Source organism: Panicum virgatum, chromosome 3K (genome assembly GCF_016808335.1).
Source record: "Panicum virgatum strain AP13 chromosome 3K, P.virgatum_v5, whole genome shotgun sequence".
Lineage (NCBI taxonomy): Eukaryota > Viridiplantae > Streptophyta > Magnoliopsida > Poales > Poaceae > Panicum > Panicum virgatum.
Window position 1 is genome coordinate 27,679,989 of NC_053138.1, and position 19,982 is coordinate 27,699,970.

The window sequence follows — 19,982 nt, forward strand, 5'->3', positions numbered from 1 at the left end:
GGTTCAGTAAATAATGCTGCCTTTCAGGATTGACGATTTGCTTCTGTAGTAGGTTCAGTCTCCATATTATACAGTCTACACACCAGTTGAAGATGCATGGTCCCGTTTGGTTACTCCCTACAAGTCTCCAGAATAAATTTTTAATCACTAATTAAGGTGTCAAACAAATCCAGTTTACAAAACCAACTCCAAAACCCATGCGCTAGGAACTCTGACGAATCCAATGAAGACTTTGACCGCGTGATTAGAGAATAGTTACTATAGCATCACTGTAATTAATCATCAATTAATTACGTTATTAGATTCATCGCGAAAAGTTACACCCATCACTAAAGAGGTTTCACAAATAGACTTCATTTAGCCTGTCATGCTTTTTGCCTTGTTTGGTTATGGGGTGAAAAAGTTTTCATGCCCCTTTAACTACTAATTAGAGGTATTAAATAAAATTTAATGACAAAACAACCTCCACAATTATGGTACTGTAGCATGTGCTGTAGCTAATAAGGCATTTGACCGCATGATTATGGGCGGTTACTGTAGCATTATTGTAGCCACTCATGGTGGAATTTGGCTCATTAGATTCGTCTTTAAAAGTTACACCCATCCGTGAAAAGGTTTCACAAATAAACTTTATTTAGTACTCCATTCATACATTCGTCTTTTTTTGAAAAAAAAATTAGGGGCTAACCAAACATGGCCTAGTAGTAGTAATAGCCAGCACATATATGAAAACAAGCCCAAGCACCGACGAAGTCACACTGACACCTAACTTTTGAGGACACACACTGACACCTAACTGAAGTATGAAGATATAGCACGTCCTGTCAGGAGCTTATTGTGTGGAAAGCTACTAGCCAGTTCATGTTTCACATCATTTCAGGTGTTTATCAAACCAGCCCGTCATGTCAGCAAAGGCTTCCTCAGCGCTCTTAACAGCGGCCTCATCATCGTCACTGTATCTCACCGCCCACCCATGCGTGACGCCAGGAAAAATCTTGACAAAGTGAGCAACCTGTGAACCACAAGGGCATGCAAAAGTATGCCTGGATTTAAACCTCCATGGAGACGAGGATCAGATCAAGTTGCTGAAAATGACACTTACCTCAGAGTTTGCAGAAAGAACCTGCTCGAACTGCTTGACTAATTCTTGAGGGGAGAATTGGTCAATCTCAGCCCCAAGTACACAAATCGGGCATCTGACTTCTGATATTATGTATAGAAATACTACACAGTAAGGAACACTTGCGATAGAAAAATGATAACATTGCGTGTCCGAAACTCTGAAGAACAACGGAACTTAAACCTTTGATATCATCGACAGTAACAAACGAAGGGTGCGACATCACAGCAGCCTGGATCTCACGAGCTTTAGCCAACTCGGCGACTACCTTCGCTGAATGTGATGGAAGGCACACAACGCTCAGCAGGGCAAACCTCCAGAATATGAGGACTGAGGTCATACACTACAGGAACCCAGTAAAAGGAACAAATGGTACTCACCACCCCAGCAATAACCTGCAGCTCCAATAGTAGACATCCCCCTCTCTTTCAGAGCAGCAATAACTGGTTTTGCCTCCTCAAATGCTTTTACCTAGAAAATATTTTTTTAATGTTTATGAATCTGTTAAAAAAACATTGAAAGAATAGCAGGTAAAGAAACCAATGCGTGATGATAGCTCCTAATTGATCAATGCTTTTTCAAGAAATTGTGGAACACAAAAGGACACACCAAGCTACAGTCTACAGATATGTGTGTACTTAGCCTTCTTAGCAGTTGTAAAAATGTAAATCAACTTCGGTTTTCCCCTATAGCCACTCCTATATGAACAGAAAAAAAATCTTTTTAATCTTTGTTATTAGATGCCCACAAATTACTCGATGTCCTAAACCTCAACATTCAGGTCATTCGAACTTGAGCTGTGGTAGCGAAGGAAAGTCATCTTATGGTGGCATATAGATGTCACCGGAGTTGAAACAAGTTGTCTTAATTGACACCGCAAATCAGAAGGTATCAGCAAAGTTTCAGGACACAACGAACCGGGTCATGTGATTGTAACCACTGCAAAGGATTGGGGTTGTTGGGTTGGTATGGATCCCCATGCAGGAAATCTGGCACCACAACGAAGTAACCGTCCGAAGCAACTTTATCTGCTATCTCCCTTCAAGAGACAAATGTGTTTAGGTTCAGTACCAATTCATAATCATATATGAAGGTTAGCACTAGCGACAAACTCTAATGGGCTTCACACTTCAAAGAGCGCATACAAGTACCTCAGCTTTGGCGCTTCAAATCCTGCAAATAGGGAAATGGTCACTGGCAGTCATCATCAGGGAAAGGCAAGAAGCAGGAAATTTGGTCCGTTACTGCCGGTCAATTACCGAAGGCGTCGGAGACGAGAACGACGGCGACCTTGGCCTCAGCGGACCCGGCGACGTAGGCCTTCTGTCCGCCGAAGTCGTCGACGACCTCGCCCGCTCCACATGCCGGGTCCAGCGCCGGCGGGTTGGCAAAGCAGTGCGGGCTCGCCATTTCTTTCTTTCTGTCTCTGCTTTAACTCGAGCTTCTTCGGTTCTTCCTCGTTGTCCCCTCTTCGGCTTTTCCTATGCATATATACTTGGATCGGGAGCACTAGTTCCGATCCAGTGAAGCTGGCGAGATTGAAGTTGAACACATGTTTTTCGTCAAAAGATTGGAGTGGTTAGGTGCATGACCTCAGTCCTGATGGACACACCTTTGGACCTATTCCTTCATTGGAAGCCAAAGGATGCAAACAGGTGCACCTTTGTCTCTGTTAACGATTCTACTTGCACGGCACGAAGAAGACTTAGTTCAGAACACTGAACAATCAGCTTCCAGATTGACGATTTGACTAAAACGGGAAAGGCAAAGCATAGGACAGCAGAATATATTCAATAATGTCATTCTTGTTTCGGTACCGGATTCAACTTGTCAACCGCGTAAAGTTTTTGAAAAAAATCTTTGCACATTTGAGGTATTGAACATAGACTAATCACAAAACTAATTACAGAACTCGTCTGTAAACTACAAGACGAATTTATTAAGACTAATTAATTTGTCATTAGAACATGTTGTAGCAATATGTTGTCTAATCGTGACTTAATTAGTCTCATTAAATTCATCTCGTAATTTACAAGCAAACTATATAGTTAGCTTTTTATTTCGTCTAGATTTAATACTCCATGCATATGCATGTGCCACAAAATAATTTTAAATTTTTAAATTTTGCATCTAAACAAGGCGAGGCTTCTGCTCGTACCGTCACTCACGGGATCAAATCAAAGTTCAGTAGGGATTGAGAATATTCAATAGTACGTCACTCACGGGATCAAATCAAAGTTCAGTAGGGATTGAGAATATTCAATAGTACGAGCTCTGTTCTTAAATATATTATGTTTATGACAAGGTAATGAGCACCAACCGCCGTCCACGTCTCTCTCCCAGGGTTAACCAAACCGCTGGAAACCGGTCCGGTTTGACCGGTTACCGGTTACCGGTCAAACCGGTCCGGCCCGGTTTCGGTTTGAGCCGGTACTAAACCGGTCCAAACTCAAAATTCAAATTTAAATTCAAAAAATAAAAAATTCCTAAAAGTACTTCAAGGTGCGACGAATCTAATGGTGTCAAATTTTCTAAAAAAATCGTCCATTTAGTATAGTTTGCAGGCATATGAAGTTAAATCAAAAAAGAAAAATAAAAATTGAGCCGGCCCATTAAGACCCACCGCATATGGCGGCCGGTAAACCGGTCAAACCGGCCGGTAAACCGGTCAAACCGACCGGTCAAATCGGGAAACCACTTTTAAACAGTCGGATTTTTTGGTTAAAACACCGGTAACCGGTCGGAACTGGTTACACATATGCTTTTAAATTTGGATTTGAATTCAACTGGTTTCTACTGGTTTTCGATCAAACCGGTCTGATAAACCGCTACTGAGGACGGCGGTTTGACCGAACCGGTCGGTTTTATAAACCCTGCTCTCTCCTAGTCTCCTTGGGGCTGCTCGGCGGACCTGCTCCGAGCGCCGCCGCGCCCCACCCACACCTAGCGCCCCTGCCCATCTCGCCGCCGCCTGAGCCCGTAGGAAGCCTATGCGGCCGCAATGCGCAATGAAGGTGGCGGCGGGGCTCCACCTCCCTCTCGTACCAAAATAAAAGCTGCTGGTATTTTGCTACAAGCGAGGCAACAAGCATCTACACATGCACTTTTTTTCTTCCTGCACACAATCGACGTCATTCATTTACACATGCACTTCAAAACAGCCAGAAAATCACCCCCAAGGCCGTCGACTGCAGTGATGAAATTGGCTTGGACCCAAACACAAGCATGGGTTGAATGAGATGGAAAAGAGCGAAGAGCTCGCGGCCATGGCCGCAATGAAATCGATGGGGGTTGGGGAAAGGAAGAGGATGATGAGGGAACTCACAGGGTTAGCCAGAATCCGGCCGATAGCGGCGGCGGCGTTCCGGCAGACAGCAGGCTAGCTACGTGTGAGAACCGCCTAATTTAATACTATTTTAAATGAACCGCCAGTCATTATCTTCCAGATGAGAGTTAACACGTGTCTGCCAGAGAGCATGCCACGTGTTACCTCACATCTAGAGACATGAATAACCGACACGTCATTCGTCTAAAATAATATTAAATCCGGTAGTCCCGATATGTGCTCCATTATACGCCCAGAATCAACATATACACATACCATTTACAATCGAATACATCGCCAATGAACCACAAAGAGCAATTTTACCTTACCTGAGTTCAAAACTTAACTTTACAAGTTTAACATAGGAAGGTTCAAACTAATCTCCATTACAAGCCTTGGGCTCACGGAAGTCATATTAAACAGAAACTTAAAGATTATTATATTTTCATGCTCTCACGGAGTTCGATTACGATAAAAACTACAACGATGATGATGTCTTGCTCAATGACACCATCCCAGCCTCAACGACCTACTCCTCCCCGAACCTGGAACGGCGGGGTAGAAGTGACCGAACACCACTTCCGGTTCACCTGCAACTAGGGTTAGAAGCACCCTGAGTACAAAGGTACTCGCAAGACTTACGTGATTAAATAATCAAGGATCATGCAAAGGCGCAAGTAAGAGCTTTAAGGTTAAGTAATTATTGCATAAGCATGAGCTCTCTAAATTAATACCTAGCACAATTAATTAATGTTGCCCGAACTCCCATTAAATTTTAGTAGAACATATTAAGAATAACATAGTTATTCCCGAGTTACTGAAACCCACTCCAACATGCCCGCACTTCTACGAGGAGGTCATGGGATAAAGAGTGTGCTCATAACCAAGAGCACGGCATTTCGAATTGATTCAAACCTTGCAAGGGTGTACTACTTTACCCACACGACGCGAGGACCATGCGACTCACCCAACCGATCACGTCGGGCAAGGGGGTATTCACGTCAACTGTTTCCAACAAGACTCAACCATTGAGGGTACGCCCAGCTTGCGCGTGGAGACTTAGTTCCACCGGGGACATCTCTAAACTTTCCTACACATAGTTCCACCCGGGGACACACTAAGCCTCCCTGCATAGCCCTTGGCCACGTATCTGGGACCGGGCCCCAATGATCAAGTCAAAGAAGGTAATTGGCTCATCCGTACCATTATATTGGATATGTGGTAGCACGGAAAGGTACTCAAAACCAATGTCATCCACTCGGTCCTTAATCAATCTAAGCGGACTATGCCCATGTGACTTCATTCTCTAGACCCTACTATTCCGCTCGAATCTCGATACTACCAAACTCTTACCACCAAGCCGAACTAGTGCAACAACGATAATCGGTAAGTGTGATCCTCCAAATTATTTCTGTCTAGCGAGCAATATAAATATTCTAAGCAGGGCTAAGCATCTAGTCAGGTTAAGTGATTAACTGACTAACTAGTGCCAAGAACAAGGATAACAAATCAAGGAAGGATAATGCACGCAGATAGGTACAAGAATGCAATACATACATAATATACATATAACCCCAACATTATCCGGTGAGATAACTATCTAACTCAGATTAAATAGGAGCAAGAAATCATGCTTAGCTGCTTGCCTGGATTAGCTTCAGGCTCAACCACGAACTGAACTTCGGGTTCAGGCTCAACGGACTCGGTGGGCTCCACGGGTTCGACCTCCGATGGTTCGGTCACTATAATGTATGAATGAGATGCATGCATTAGTGCGATGCTATGCTTATGCATAAAATGATATGCGCGAAAAGATATACACGAGATAACACTTTGGATATGCAACCCTGACAAAACCGGAGGTTCCGGCCTGACAAAACCGGAAGTTCCGGAAGTTCCGGTTTCTAATACCGGCGGTTCCGGTTTCAGCCGGTCACTGGCGGACTGTCCGCTCCAAAGAGCCGATCCGTCCGCGACTCGACTTCGACGCGGCGACCATGGCGCAGCGGCGGCACAGCCGTGTTCCGGCGGCAGATCAGGGCCGGAGCGGGCCGAAGGAGGCGCGCACGGGGTGTTCCACAGCAAGGCGAAGCTCACCCCGGCGGCAGACGGCGAGGAACGGCGACGAGGCGGCGGCGCGACGGAGAGGAGCAGCGGCGGGCGGAGTAGCTCGCCGGGGCTCTGCGCGGCGATGGAAGAGGCCGGATGAGGAGGGGAACGGGTCGAGGAGAGGGAGGAGATGCTCCCCAAGCGAGGAATCGAGCCACGACTCACCGGAGACGACGAATTGACGGCGAGGGCGGAGCTCGGACGGCGACAACAATGGGGAACGGGGAAGGAGCTAGGGTTTGGGCAAAGGGGCGGGTCTAGAAGGACGAGGAGAGGGCGAGCGGATGGATAAGGACGCACGCGCGGAACGAGGATCGCCGATGCGTGGAACGAGGATCGCCGGCGGCGAGGGCGACGTGCGGCGCGCCGCGATTCATGCTCTGCCCACCGGAGCTGGGCAGAGGAAAACCAGAAGTTCCGGTTTTTGAACCCGGAGCTTCCGGAATTTAAATTTTTCAACTCGAGATGTTACACTACGGGTAGGCGCAAAACCGAGTCGCGCCGTCGAGGGGATCATCGTGGCGGCGCTGGATTGATCAGGCGGCCAACGGCGGCGCTACGAGGACGGCGGCATCGGCCCGAGGCACCGTCGACCTCGCGGCGGGCGTGGCGAGGTGCCGAGTGCGCGCTGGATGCGGCCAACGGCGCCCCAGCGAGGATGGCAGCGTCGGCCCGAGGCGGCGGCGGCGGCGCGAGGTGAGCGTGGCGAGGGCTGGATGCGGCAAACGGCGGCGTAGCTAGGACGGCGGCGCGGCGAGGACGGCGGAGTCGGCCCGAGGCGGCGGCGGCGCGAGGTGGGCGTGGCGAGGGCTCGATGCGGAAATCCCGGGTACCGATCGAGGAAGGGATGCGACGATCGTAGCGCGCGGGACCGATCGAGGAAGGGGTCGACGCACCGAGCGGGACGACGGGAAGGAGCGACGTACTGTCGCCTCCTTGAAATTATTAGTTGTATTTATAAGAGATTGTAGACCTGCCAATTAGAGTTTCTTATCGCATCGCATAGGAACACCAACAAGAACAGATCCGGCCGCCTTATCTCTCACCGCCGCCATGGCGACGAAGGCGTCGGCCGTCCTGCGGGCTGCCCGTAAAGCATCACTCGCATCTCGCGCCGCTGCTGCAGCCGCATCTCGCGCCGCTGCGGTGGCATCCCGCTCAGCGCGTGTGGCCCGCGTAGCCGCAGACATCGCTTGCGCCGCCCGCTTAAGCTCGGACCTCATACGCCACCCCAAGAGCTGCTCAGATCCCCGCTTCCCTACCAGCGCTGATTACGAGGACTTACCAGGTATAAACCAACCTCACCTCACCCTCTTCTCTTTTTTTTTGTTGAATCAACCCCACCCTCTTCTCTTTTTTTTTTGGTTGAATAAACCCCACCCTCTTCCTGTTAAAGGAGGTCCTAGTTTTCCTAGATAGCTAGGGAGGAGGTCCTAGCTCGCGTGGAAAACTCAATTGCATGAAATTCATTGTGTGTACTTGACACTACTAATTCTTATGAAACTACAGAGGATGCTACGATTCCAACGGACAAGGACCTTGAATCGGATGATGCTGTTTGGGCCTTATATGAGCGCTGGTGCGAGGCTGTGGGCAAGAACCGTAACTATGGCGAGATGATTCGCCGGTTCAAAATATTCAGATATAACGCGGAGGTCGCGCAAAAATGGAACACTGGTGTTCCTTCAGATCCAAAGAAAGCAGCCATTTGCCGGCGTAAAAGGAGGTCAAATTACTTCTTTCAAAAGGCAAAGATGTCTCACACTATGAAGACTGGCATCGGCCAGCGATGTTAGGTCCACTTGCAGATGGGGGAGATCCTTTCTTTCGTGAATGTGATTATAACTTGTTGAAGTATCTCGAGAAGAGGGATGTGTGCCTTGCCGCATTTTTTGCTTTTTAATCCTTTTTACAAAAGAATTTTCTATTTAGACCCCTGACAAAACGAATAGCGTCTTTGGACCCAAAAGGTCGGCGCCATGATCTATGGCGCCGAAATAACACGTCTCGGCGCCATAAATTATGACGCCGAGTTATGTGTACCTATTACACGTGGCAGCTGAGGTGGCACAGACGTGGCAGGACACTCGGCGCCACAAATCTCGGCGCCGAGCTCGGCGCCAAGATCTGTGGCGCCGAGCTCCCTGCCATAACGCCGCCCCTCCTGTCTCTCTGGCCTCTCTTTCGCCTGCTGCAGATGGACACCAGCCGCTCGCGCCTGACGTGCTTGCTGTCAGGAGTCAGGACCTGCTCCGTCTGCAGCAGGATCTATGGCGTGCTTGGTTTCACATCTTGCCAAAGTTGTTTTTGTAGCAAAAGCTCGGCCATCTGCTCTGCGCCATGCTTGGTTTCAGGATCTGCTGGATTGATCATTGATTCGCTAAAACAACTCTGGCCGCATGCAGGTCTAGCGGAACCTCGCTACAAAAACTAGGATACCAACTTTTCTTCTATACTATTGCAATATCAACTTATTAAACACAATTGAAATGTCAGTATATTTGCATGCCAGTTTACAAGAACTTGGTCAATGGATTTAAATCATCAACCAACAGATACATATAAACACAAATAATCACAGAACAAGGCCTTTTTGTTTTAATAGGAAAAAGAAAGCTACAATCTTTTATCAAATGGAAAACACAAGATGTGTGATATCCAATGAGCTCCACAACTCCTCTCCACAGATTCGCTCCTGCAGATTCATTAAGATAGTTAGACAAAGCTACACAGAAAACTATTTCAACTAATATACAAGAGTGAAAGCACTCACAATCATGTGGGCAGCAAAATTACCTATACAGATAGATTATGTTAGTGTCATGCATCTCTACAAATTATCATGCCAATTGATGTCGTTTACAGCCTTGATTCAGTCAGGGCCTGCATGGATAGGATGACAGGGATGGATGAAAATTAACTGAAACTGCTGCACTCTGGATGCATACATCACTAGGAACATGTAGTGTTTCAGATGTTTCTGCTGCACAATGTAGTGTGAGTTTCTGACGAACCTTTGCGCACAATTGCCAGCACGCCTCATGCCCACCAAGAGAGCCCCTGCATCTTAATCTTCAGAAACAATGTCACCGCCAAAGACCAACAATTTGTCACCTTAATTTGCCATGGTGTCTCAAGGTGGAACGGAACACTGAATGATGGCACTCCTAAACTTGCTGCATACAGAGAAAACATTCAATTTGTCTTTTAACAAATGGTGTTTCGTCATCATTCAGAACTGCTCACTGAACTTGCCGCATACAGAGAAAACATTCAATTGCAAACTGAACTAAGTTCACAGCCTACAATTGAAACCAGATCACAATGTAACCAGGCTCAAAAGCGATACCTGGAGATGTAGTACTTGGCCCCTCTCTCCACCGCAGGCTCACCGTCGGCGTCAACAACCCCCCCTCTCCCGCGACCTGGTCCATGCGGCCGCGCTGGTGGCAGCCGAAGCAAGTAGAGGCGGAAGGCGACGCCCTCAAACGGGTGGAGGTGGGGGCGACGAGCGCCGGCATGGTGCGCGCCGGCGATTGGGGGCAGCGAGCGCCGGCCTGGTGCGCGGTCGGCGAGCGGCGGCCAGGCTGCGCGCGCGGAGGATGGGAGGGCGGCGACTGCCGGCCGGCTGCGCGCGCGGAGGAGGCGAGGTCGGCGAGTGCCGACCGGCTGCGCAAGCGGAGGAGGAGGCAAGAGCAGGCGGGCGACGAAAGAGAGGCCAGAGAGACAGGAGTGGCGGCGTTATGGCCAGGGTTTTATTTCCCAACCGGAAACCGGTTACCGCCGCCCTCTGGTACCGGTTTACCGGACCGGTTAGGCCGGTAACCGGTGGAAACCGGTTGAATTCAAATAAATTCAAATAAATTCAAATTTTCCCGTGCAACCGGTTCCGACCGGTTTACCGGCCGGTTTTACCGGTTTACCGGTCGGTTTGACCGGTTTGAAATTCAAACGCTCCCGTGCAATCGGTTTACCGACCGGTTTTACCGGTTTACCGACCGGTTTGACCGGTTTACCGGCCGGTTTGACCGGTTTGATCGGTGGGCCTTCATGGGCCGGCCCATTTTTTTTCTTTTTCTTTTTTGATTTAACTTTAAATTCTCACAAACTATACTAAATGAATGAATTTTTGAGAAAATTTGACACCATTAGATTCATCACACCTTGAAGTATTTTTAAGAATTTTTTAGGAATTTTTTATTTTTTGAATTTAAATTTAAAATTTGAATTTTGGCCGGTTGGGTACCGGCCGGAACCGGAACCGGACCGGACCGGTTTGACCGGTAACCGGTCAAACCGGACCGGTTCCCACCGGTTAGGTTAACCTTGGTTATGGCAGGGAGCTCGGCGCCACATATCTTTGCGCCGAGCTCGGCGCCGGGATTTGCGGCGCGGAGTGTCCTGCCACGTCTGTGCCACCTCAGCTGCCACGCGTAATAGGTATACACAACTCGGCACCATTATTTATGATGCCAAGATGTGTTATCTGGGCGCCATAGATTATGGCGCCGACCATTGGGTCCAAAGACGCTATTCGTTTCGCCAGGAGTCTAAATAGAAAATTCTTTTGTAGAAAAGATTAAAAAGCAAAAAATGCGGGTGTGCCCAGGGTTTTATTTCCCAACCGGAAACCGGTTACCGCCGCCCTCCGGTACCGGTTTACCGGACCGGTTAGGCCGGTAACCGGTGGAAACCGGTTGAATTCAAATCCAAATTCAAATAAATTCAAATTTTCCCGTGAAACCAGTTCCGACCGGTTTACCGGCCGGTTTTACCGGTTTACCGGCCGGTTTTACCGGTTTACCGGTCGGTTTGACAGGTTTGAAATTCAAACGCTCCCGTGCAATCGGTTTACCGACCGGTTTTACCGGTTTACCGGCCGGTTTGACCGGTTTACCGGCCGGTTTGACCGGTTTGATCGGTGGGCCTTCATGGGCCGGCCCATTTTTTTTCTTTTTCTTTTTTGATTTAACTTTAAATTCTCACAAACTATACTAAATGAATGAATTTTTGAGAAAATTTGACACCATTAGATTCATCACACCTTGAAGTATTTTTAAGAATTTTTTAGGAATTTTTCATTTTTTGAATTTAAATTTAAAATTTGAATTTTGGCCGGTTGGGTACCGGCCGGAACCGGAACCGGACCGGACCGGTTTGACCGGTAACCGGTCAAACCGGACCGGTTCCCACCGGTTAGGTTAACCTTGGGTGTGCCTCGCTCCTAAAGATGTTACAGTGTAGTGTGCTTGGGGAAATCCCAGACCTTGAATGCGCCAAATCACTTGAATGCAGAAAGTTTAGGCTTTTTTGTTCCATGTACTAATGTACTAAGATACTAGGCCTGGCCGCACACTTTCGCCACACGCGGGGTGATGTGTCTGTTTGTTTTCGTTTATTGTTGTGATTCTTCTCCTATTGAGGCTACATCACTTTGTTCATCATGAGTGACAGTAATCGTACATTGTGGACTAGCATGGTTTGCCTGTGGATTTCCCTTTTACATTGTTGTGCTATATGTATTCTTTTGATCATTCATTTGGATCTTTCTTTATTAACTTATATAATGGTTAGATATGAAGTCAGAATAGAATACAGAGGGGATGCAAGGCAACTTAGAACAGTATACATATGCAAATAGTGACTGGATTCATTTTTTTTAGATTAAGGGACAATCCGGTCTTGAACATTCACAGGTGAATGTCTACGATCATAAAGGAATACATCTGACCACAAGCCCAGAAGTTTACATGAGTACTTAGACTCCAAACCTCAATCGAGAACACAAAAGACAAAAAAGGAAGACATAAAAAAGAAAACAAAAGACTAAGCTTTGAACTTCTTCTAGATCCTTCCTTCAACCTTGCTTTGGTCCTCGTGTCTACAAGAATCCCGCATCAATTGTCTTCTTAGAAATTCTTGATGTAAGAATCGTCGACATTCCCGTGTCTTCCGATCACCTTGTGATCTAGAAACCGCACTGAGTCGATCTCTACCATGCTAATAGATCAGACACTGCTATTGCTCGAAGTCGACTATGGTGTCGCAAACAAGGACTCCAAGACGACGCCTCAAGAGGATAGCAACATTACGATGCTGCCGTCGCCCGAACCAGTGAGTCGGTTCTTCGGTTTTCACCTGGATCTGTCCCTGCAGGTTGAGGTCCATGCTGGGATGGGCTCCGGATGACGCCCCCAATGGCGAGGGCGTCGTCGCCATCACCGTCAGCAGGAATGCCGGCAAAGCTTTCGTCTGGAGAATCTCATCGACTGCACCCATCCTGACACCTCCCAGGCGCAGCGCCGCCCCATCTAGAGCCGCGTCACAGCTTCACGCCAGCCACCCATGGGCCGCGACGTAGCCACACCACCGCCTCCGGACACCGCTGCAGACCGTGCCGTCTCCCGCCTTTGCGCACTAGACGCCGCCGCGGGGACACCTCGGCCGCGAAGAGCCGCTGCACAGACCGCGTCCACCACTACTTCCGTGCCTCTCGGGGCCTGGTTGCCCACGCCCACGCGCATGCAAACCACCGTGCCCGCGCTCAGGACCCGCTAATCACTGGCCGGCGCGGGGGAGCAGCCTGCTGGCACGCACGCCGACGGATCCGGGCGCGGGGACACCGGATCCGCGCTCGCCGGCGCCGGATCCGGCCACCCATGCCGCGCCGCCACGAGCAGCTCGACCTGACAGGCGAGACTGGATTCATACATGGAGCATATAATTAATGGGCTTTGCTTAAATATCCAAATCTTCCTAAGTGTGTCCGAATTTCCTCTTATCAAAGAAGCGGGAGACAGCAGCAGCTAAGCATGTCCATGATATAAAAGTGGGGAATTCCGGGTATTAATTAACTACTTGGCTCTCTGAAAGGCAACGACCAGCTGCACAGACCACAAGTAACAGAACTTAGCCTAGGAGAAACCACACAGATGAAGGTAAACACACAATTACAGACTCCAGACAAGCAATTGCGACGATGGCCCTGTTTAGTTCCCAAAAAATTTTCTATAGTATCCGTCACATCAAATATTCAGACATATATATGGATCATTAAATGTAGTTGAAAAAAATAACTAATGACACAGTCTAACTGATTAGCACGAGATGAATCTTTTAAATCTAATTAGTTCATAATTAAATATTAATCATCAAATAATAACGAAAATGCTACATTGTCAAAATCCAAAAAAAATCGCGAACTAAACAGGGCCGATGAAGACTAGCTGGGGTAGTTCTGTGAGGGTGACATTAAGTTGATGCGCGATGCTTCAGAGAGAGAGGAAGAATAGGTTGATTAAAACCTGCTCATGTTTGCTCGCATGACAAAAAGTGGACGCGTGGCGCTCAGCCGTAGCTTTGGGTATTTTTCAAAAAAAACCTCCAACTTTATAGGAATCACAATATAATCCAACACACCTGACCCACACAGTAAGCACGTATATATATTTTACAAATAAAACCTCGTACCAAAATTTATTCAACACAAAGGAGAAAAAATCGACAATACAGAAACCACCCCGAGGCGGTTTCCAAACACCCCCTCCCACCACCCAGCCGGCCAACTCCCCACCCACCAACCCGAGGGGAATCCTAACCCTCCGCCCTCTCTCTCCCTCCCCGCGCCGCCACCTCCACTCCCTTTCTCCTCTCTGACTCCCTGCCACAGCTTCCTCCCCTCCCCTTCTTCGCCGCTCCTCCTACTCTCCGCCGCCGCCGTCGGAGGGGGAGTAGCCGGCCGCGCCGCCGTCGGCGGCGAGGGCGGCAGGCGGCTGCGCATCGCCAGCACGAGCGAGGGCGTAGTGTTTGTGGCCGCATCGGTCGACCGCTTCCTGGCGGACGCCTCGCTTGCCGGCCGCCACCGCGCCAAAACCGGCTGCCCGCTTGCTCTCGCGGTGGACGCCGTCCTCCCCCATGCGCCATCCGGCCATCCCTCCCTGCTCGCATGCCGGCCACCGCCGCGCCCCCACGGCCTCCGTTGCCGAGCGTCGTGCCGTGCCATGCTGGGCCGCGCGCCGAGGCCCCTGAGCATTGGGGGCAGCATGGACGAGGAGGAAAGGGACAGGGATGGGCACTCCCTCGGTGCAGTGTCGCCCGTTGCTCTGCACTCGTGACTGATGCCGATCTCTACTACCTGTCTACCCTCAACCCCCCTTCCTCCCGACCCTCTCTCTTGTTCCTTCGGCACCTCGCCACTTCAGCAGCGCATCCCTCTCCGGATCCGCGTTGAGGTGTCGCCGACGACGGCAATGAGGTACGTACATGCCGTCTCAATCTTAGCATGAATAATGAAAGGAGCCAGATATATGGTCTGTTGTTCCTGTGAAGTAGTCCCCAATCTTTAGATGACACCCTTCAGTTTTGAGGGTTCAGGCAAATGGTGCGAACTCAATGTTGATTAAAATGAAACTTGCTGCTATAATGCTTGTCTCTCTCTATTTTTTCTTGCAGCAGGAAAGGGGATTTCTCTTGAGTGGTTTCGTTCTCTCTCTCAAGCAGGCTGATGAGCATAGGAATTCAAAGAGGTTCTTGGAGCAGGTAAGAATTGATATTTCAATTCTCCTTTTATCGGCATTGTTGTCCAGATATGTATTGCTAATTAGCTGTCACAAAAAATGATAATATTAATTTATTTGTTGACTGCTTGAGAAATTTCTCTGATGGGAACACAATAAGTTTATCTAGCTTTCTGACTTGTAACTGATTAATGAGGATTCATTGTTGTGTCCCACTTTTAATTCACTTGGAGAAGCACTATTTAAAATGATTCACATTATCTTCTACTGTCACTTCTGACTGGTATAACGTAGTTCTCAAGTGATTAGTTACATCAACTTCGTAAGTTTTGACTAAATTTGATTTCTATTCTTTGTTTCAAAATAGTGCAAGATTAATTATGCCAGTCAAAACTCTTATTCCATGGGTAGAAATAGAATTCGACTGTTCCATGATTCAGTGCTCAAAGATTGATTATAGTTTTTCTTCTCCTTAAGAAGCAGATAGCATTTAAAGACTCTGATTTCAAACATGCTCTTATTTTACAGGAAAGAAGCATTCTTAACCTTTTCTGATCAGAGAGCATTACTCTGATAAATACATGTAAGCTTCTACCCTCATATATACACTGCTTAGACAAATACTATTTCTATCATTGATAATTGCTAACCTCAAAGTTCAGCTAGGCGCTAGGCGGAATCTAGGCGCTGACCCATTGCCTAGCGCCTAGTCGGGAGTACTCGTTCCTAGGCGCTCCTAGGCGCTTTCCTAGGCGTTTCACAAATACACGTATATACACGTATTACCTCACAAAAAAAGAAAACAAATAGAAGACTACAGCAATAGAGATGCATAGAAAGGCCCATAAAAACAGCCCAGCCCACCTTATCCACCTTAAAGTTGGCCCAGCCCCACCTTATCCACCTTATCCCTCGTCTCCTCCCACCCCGACACCGCCGTTCGCCCGCGCCTGCGCCTGCTGCCGCCCGCGCACCCGACGGCCGCCGCATGCGCACGCGCTCGCGCGCCATCCACCGCCCGCGCCCGCACACGCCCGCGCGAGCGCCCGCCGCCGCCCGCAACTCCTCCCCCACCAGCAACCTCCGCCAGGCGCCGACTACCCCCATAGTCGACGCGACGGGCTTCGCCCAGCTGTAGGAGGAGAATAATCCACTGTATTCCTCCAAACCCTAGATGGGTGGGTATATATAGACCTATACATGGGCCTCTTAATGGGCCTCTATACATGGGCTCAATATACTCCAACACCCCCCCCGCAGTCTGAACTACCGGCGCAGCGGTGTTCAAGACTGGACAACAAAGAAAGCTAACATCCCCCCCCCCCCCCCGCAGTCTGAACTACCGACGCAGCGGTGTTCAAGACTGGACAAGAAGAGAGTACAAATAGAGTACAAAGGGCAAATCCCCCCCCCCACAGCCACAACTAGCCACCGGCTACGTTGAGGCAGGATCGAAACTCCGAGAAGGTCGAGGAGGGTAGCCCCTTGGTGAAGATGTCAGCAAACTGGGAGGTAGTCGGGACATGGAGTACCCGAACATCGCCGATTGCGACTCTGTCGCGCACGAAGTGTAGGTCGATCTCCACGTGCTTCGTCCGCTGATGCTGGACGGGGTTGGTGGAGAGATACACGGCGCTGACGTTGTCGCAGTAGACGAGCGTACTCTTGGCGAGCGGGCTGTGGAGCTCCGCCAAGAGCTGTCGTAGCCAGAACGCCTCCGCCACGCCGTTAGCGACAGCCCGGTGCTGAGAGCAGTAAACAGTCTCTGACAAGGTGCCGTGAAGAAACGCATTCTTCACGTCCAGCTGGTGCACAGGCCAAGTGCGCGAGAGCGCAAGCGAGAGGACCGTGCGCACCGTAGCGGGCTTCACAACAGGGCTGAAGGTCTCATCATAGTCCACACCAGGCCGCTGAGTGAACCCCCGGAGAACCTAGCGAGCCTTGTAGCGCTCCAATATGCCGTCAGCCCGACGCTTGTGCGTCCAGATCCACCTGCCAGTCACCACATTGCAACCAGACGGGCGCGGCACGAGGTTCCACGTCTGGTTGGCAAGAAGAGCCGCGTACTCCTCTTCCATCGCGCGACGCCAGTGAGGATCCGCCAAGGCGTCGCGGACAGAGGAGGGTACCGGAGAGACCTGCGGCTCTCCCTCGGTGGCAGAGAGAGTCACGGTCTGGGACACCATCCGCCGAGTCACCATGGGATGGATATGTTGAGGATCCCGATGGATGACCGGCGGGTGGTTCACCTCTGGCTCGGCTCGAGAGGGAGCCGGAGGAGGCGTCGACGGTTCCAGTGTCGGCGTCGCAGGAGCCTCCGGAGCAGGAGGCGTCGACGGCGCCGGTGTCGATGCCGAACGACGCCAGTACACCTGCACCGGCTCAGCGTACCGCTGCAGTGCCGGGTTCGGCGCTGATTGACGCCGGTACACCTGCACTGGCTGAGCGTACCGCTCTGGTGCAGGGGAAGAAACCGGGTCCATGCGCGGCATGACCGGAGGTCCGGGGGCCGTGCGTGGCGCGACCGCGAGCACTGGGGCCGCGCGTGGTGCAGCAGGAGACACCGGGGCCGCGCGTGGCGCGACTGCGGGCACCGGGGCCGCGCTGGGCACAGCAGGGATCACCGGGAACGGTGCCGGTGTACCAGGAAAACCTGTAGGGAAAGGACAGACAGGAAAAGGTGGCTGAACCACCGGGTCAGTCGGAAACGTAGACTCCAGCTCAGGGTCCGGAGAATGTGTGGAGGAGGTGGAGTAGGGGAAATCCGACTCGTCAAAGACGACGTGTCGGGAGATCAGGATGCGGCGAGAGGTGAGGTCAAAACATCGGTACCCCTTGTGGTCAGGGGAGTAACCAAGGAACACATAACGAGTCGAGCGGGGCGCCAGCTTGTGAGGAGCAGTAGCGGAGGTGTTAGGGTAACACGCACACCCAAAAACCCAAAGGTGGTCGTAGCGAGGAGGGGTACCGAAAAGAGCGTGGTGTGGAGTGGGAGCAGGAGAAGCAGTGGACGGAAGACGGTTGAGCAAATAGGTGGCGGTGTGGAGGCTCTCAGCCCAGAAGCGTGGGGGCAGAGAGGCCTGGATCAGAAGGGTGCGCACGACGTTGTTCGTCGTGCGAATCATCCGCTCAGCCTTGCCGTTCTGAAGAGAGGTATACGGACAAGACATACGCAGCTGAACACCCCGAGAGAGGACGAAAGAACGGGAGGTGGAGTTGTCGAACTCCCGCCCGTTGTCGCACTGGACGGCCTTAACGGTGAGGCCGAACTGAGTGGACACCCAGGCAAAGAAGTGGAGGAGGGTGGGGAAGGTCTCAGACTTGGCGCGCAAAGGAAACGTCCAAGAGTAGTGCGAGAAGTCATCGACCACCACCAAATAGTACTTATAACCAGAAAGGCTAAGTACAGGAGAGGTCCACAGGTCACAGTGAACAATGTCAAATGCATGTGTCGCATGCGAAGAAGAAGAAGAAGAAGAAGAAAAAGGGAGCCGAACATGACGACCGAGCTGGCACGCATGGCAGAGGGGCTCAGCAGGAGCCCTAGTACCAGGAACAGCGGCACTACGACTGAGCTGAGCCAGAACGTCGCGGCCAGGGTGACCAAGATGGCGGTGCCAGGTGGTGGAAGACGGCATCGCGGCAAAAGCAGCAGACCAAGACGGCCAAGGCGAAGAAGAAGGCGAGAGTGGTGAAGCGGAAGAAGGAAGGCGAAGGGTGTAAAGGGGCCCCGTGTTGTCACACCGGAGTAGCGGACGCCGGGAGGCCGAATCCTTTACAGTGAGGCCAGAAGAATCAAACTCGATGGAACAAAAATTGTCAGCTGTAAACTGACGAATGGAAAGAAGGTTATGATCCATCTGAGGAGCAACAAGGACATTAGGAATACGAAAAGAGCCAGGAGCAGAACCCACGGCGGTGACAGGAAGGCAAGACCCGTCACCAACCATGATGGAAGAAGGACAAGAGGGGTGTGGGGGTCGGATAGAAGAGAAGATACCGGCATGTGGGGTGGTGTGGAAGGAGGCACCCGAGTCGGCGATCCACTCGGTGCTGACCGGCGCCGTTCGCCCATGGCGCTGAAGGACTGCGCCAGTGCGCACCCCCGAGGCCAGGTCGGCTGCTGGCTGGGTGGAGCGGGCGGGGTCCAGAACGGCGCGAACAGGGGAGCAGCAGCGGCGAGCATGGCCGCCGGCTGGGGCTGGGGACGAGGGGCACCCCCCTGCGCGGCAGGCGCGACGACCTGGGCCTGTGCGGCGGGCGCGGCGGGCGCGACAGCCTGCGCAGCGGCGAGGGAGGAGGAGGGGGAGGGCCCGGCGCCGGGCGGCGGCTGGCGCGCCATGGCGAGGGAGGCAGTAGCTCGCACGAGGTCCCTGGGCGCGACGGCCGGCGCGGCCACAAAGTCTGCGGCGGCGGCCAGAACAGGGGATGGCGTGGCGGCAGTGCCCAGAACAGAGGAGGGTGCGGCAGTGGCGGTAGCCGGGGTCCCAGCGCCCGCGGCGGCGGCGGCCTCCAGGTGCGGCGGCGGCGGCTGCACCCAGGGCCCACACACTATGGGGGCCTGCTGCGCCGCGCCGGGCGGCGCACCCAGGGCCGTCCAGGTGGCGGCGTCCAGGTGGCGGCCTCCCTGGGCAGCAGCAACGACGCCCACGGAGCCGGAGGAGGCGGTGGCGGCGCTGGGCTGCCCTTCACGAGCAGGGAGGGCGGGCATCGGCGGCGGCAGAAGGGCCCCTGCAGGCTCAGGCGGTGGCGGAGCCCAGTGGTCACCCACCATGGAGGGCGCGGCGCGCGTGACGGCCGCGGCGTCCGCGGCGCCCGCGGCACCTGAAGAGCCCGCGTCCGCGGCGGCGAAGTAGGCAGTGTCCGCAACGGCGCTGGCAGGGGCGTGCAGGGGAGGTAAAATAGAGAAAGA

General features: G+C 51.5%; 2 protein-coding genes and 1 long non-coding RNA gene across 3 annotated transcripts; 1 reads left to right on the plus strand and 2 right to left on the minus strand.

Moving 5' to 3' along the window:
- Window positions 1-615: 615 nt before the first annotated feature.
- Window positions 616-3,006, minus strand: LOC120701370 (endo-1,3;1,4-beta-D-glucanase-like). The gene is made up of 7 exons (XM_039985450.1): window positions 2,380-3,006; window positions 2,272-2,293; window positions 2,039-2,159; window positions 1,501-1,591; window positions 1,304-1,393; window positions 1,103-1,203; window positions 616-1,012 (listed from the first exon to the last, which is right to left on the minus strand). Exons 1-7 carry the CDS (start codon window positions 2,528-2,530, stop codon window positions 872-874), a joined length of 717 nt encoding a protein of 238 aa, XP_039841384.1. The 5' UTR covers window positions 2,531-3,006; the 3' UTR covers window positions 616-871.
- A 4,529-nt stretch (window positions 3,007-7,535) lies between these two features.
- Window positions 7,536-8,465, plus strand: LOC120701371. The gene is made up of 2 exons (XM_039985452.1): window positions 7,536-7,842; window positions 8,064-8,465. Exons 1-2 carry the CDS (start codon window positions 7,608-7,610, stop codon window positions 8,348-8,350), a joined length of 522 nt encoding a protein of 173 aa, XP_039841386.1. The 5' UTR covers window positions 7,536-7,607; the 3' UTR covers window positions 8,351-8,465.
- Window positions 8,466-9,020: 555 nt separating this feature from the next.
- LOC120701372 lies at window positions 9,021-10,281 on the minus strand. Its single transcript, XR_005686065.1, has 4 exons — window positions 9,904-10,281; window positions 9,569-9,730; window positions 9,328-9,437; window positions 9,021-9,249 (listed from the first exon to the last, which is right to left on the minus strand). It is a non-coding gene; the product is annotated as an uncharacterized LOC120701372 (long non-coding RNA).
- Window positions 10,282-19,982: the final 9,701 nt, after the last annotated feature.

What these genes read in the sequence shown, in the direction of transcription:
- LOC120701371 (XM_039985452.1), top strand. Translation starts at nt 7,608, where the DNA reads ATGGCGACGAAGGCGTCGGCCGTCCTGCGGGCTGCCCGTAAAGCATCA. An exon ending in TGATTACGAGGACTTACCAG is followed by an intron (nt 7,843 to 8,063) that starts GTATAAACCAAC and finishes ATGAAACTACAG; the next exon opens with AGGATGCTACGATTCCAACG.
- LOC120701370 (XM_039985450.1), bottom strand. Translation starts at nt 2,530, where the DNA reads ATGGCGAGCCCGCACTGCTTTGCCAACCCGCCGGCGCTGGACCCGGCA. An exon ending in TCTCGTCTCCGACGCCTTCG is followed by an intron (nt 2,294 to 2,379) that starts GTAATTGACCGG and finishes CCCTATTTGCAG; the next exon opens with GATTTGAAGCGCCAAAGCTG. An exon ending in TGCAGGTTATTGCTGGGGTG is followed by an intron (nt 1,394 to 1,500) that starts GTGAGTACCATT and finishes CATCACATTCAG; the next exon opens with CGAAGGTAGTCGCCGAGTTG.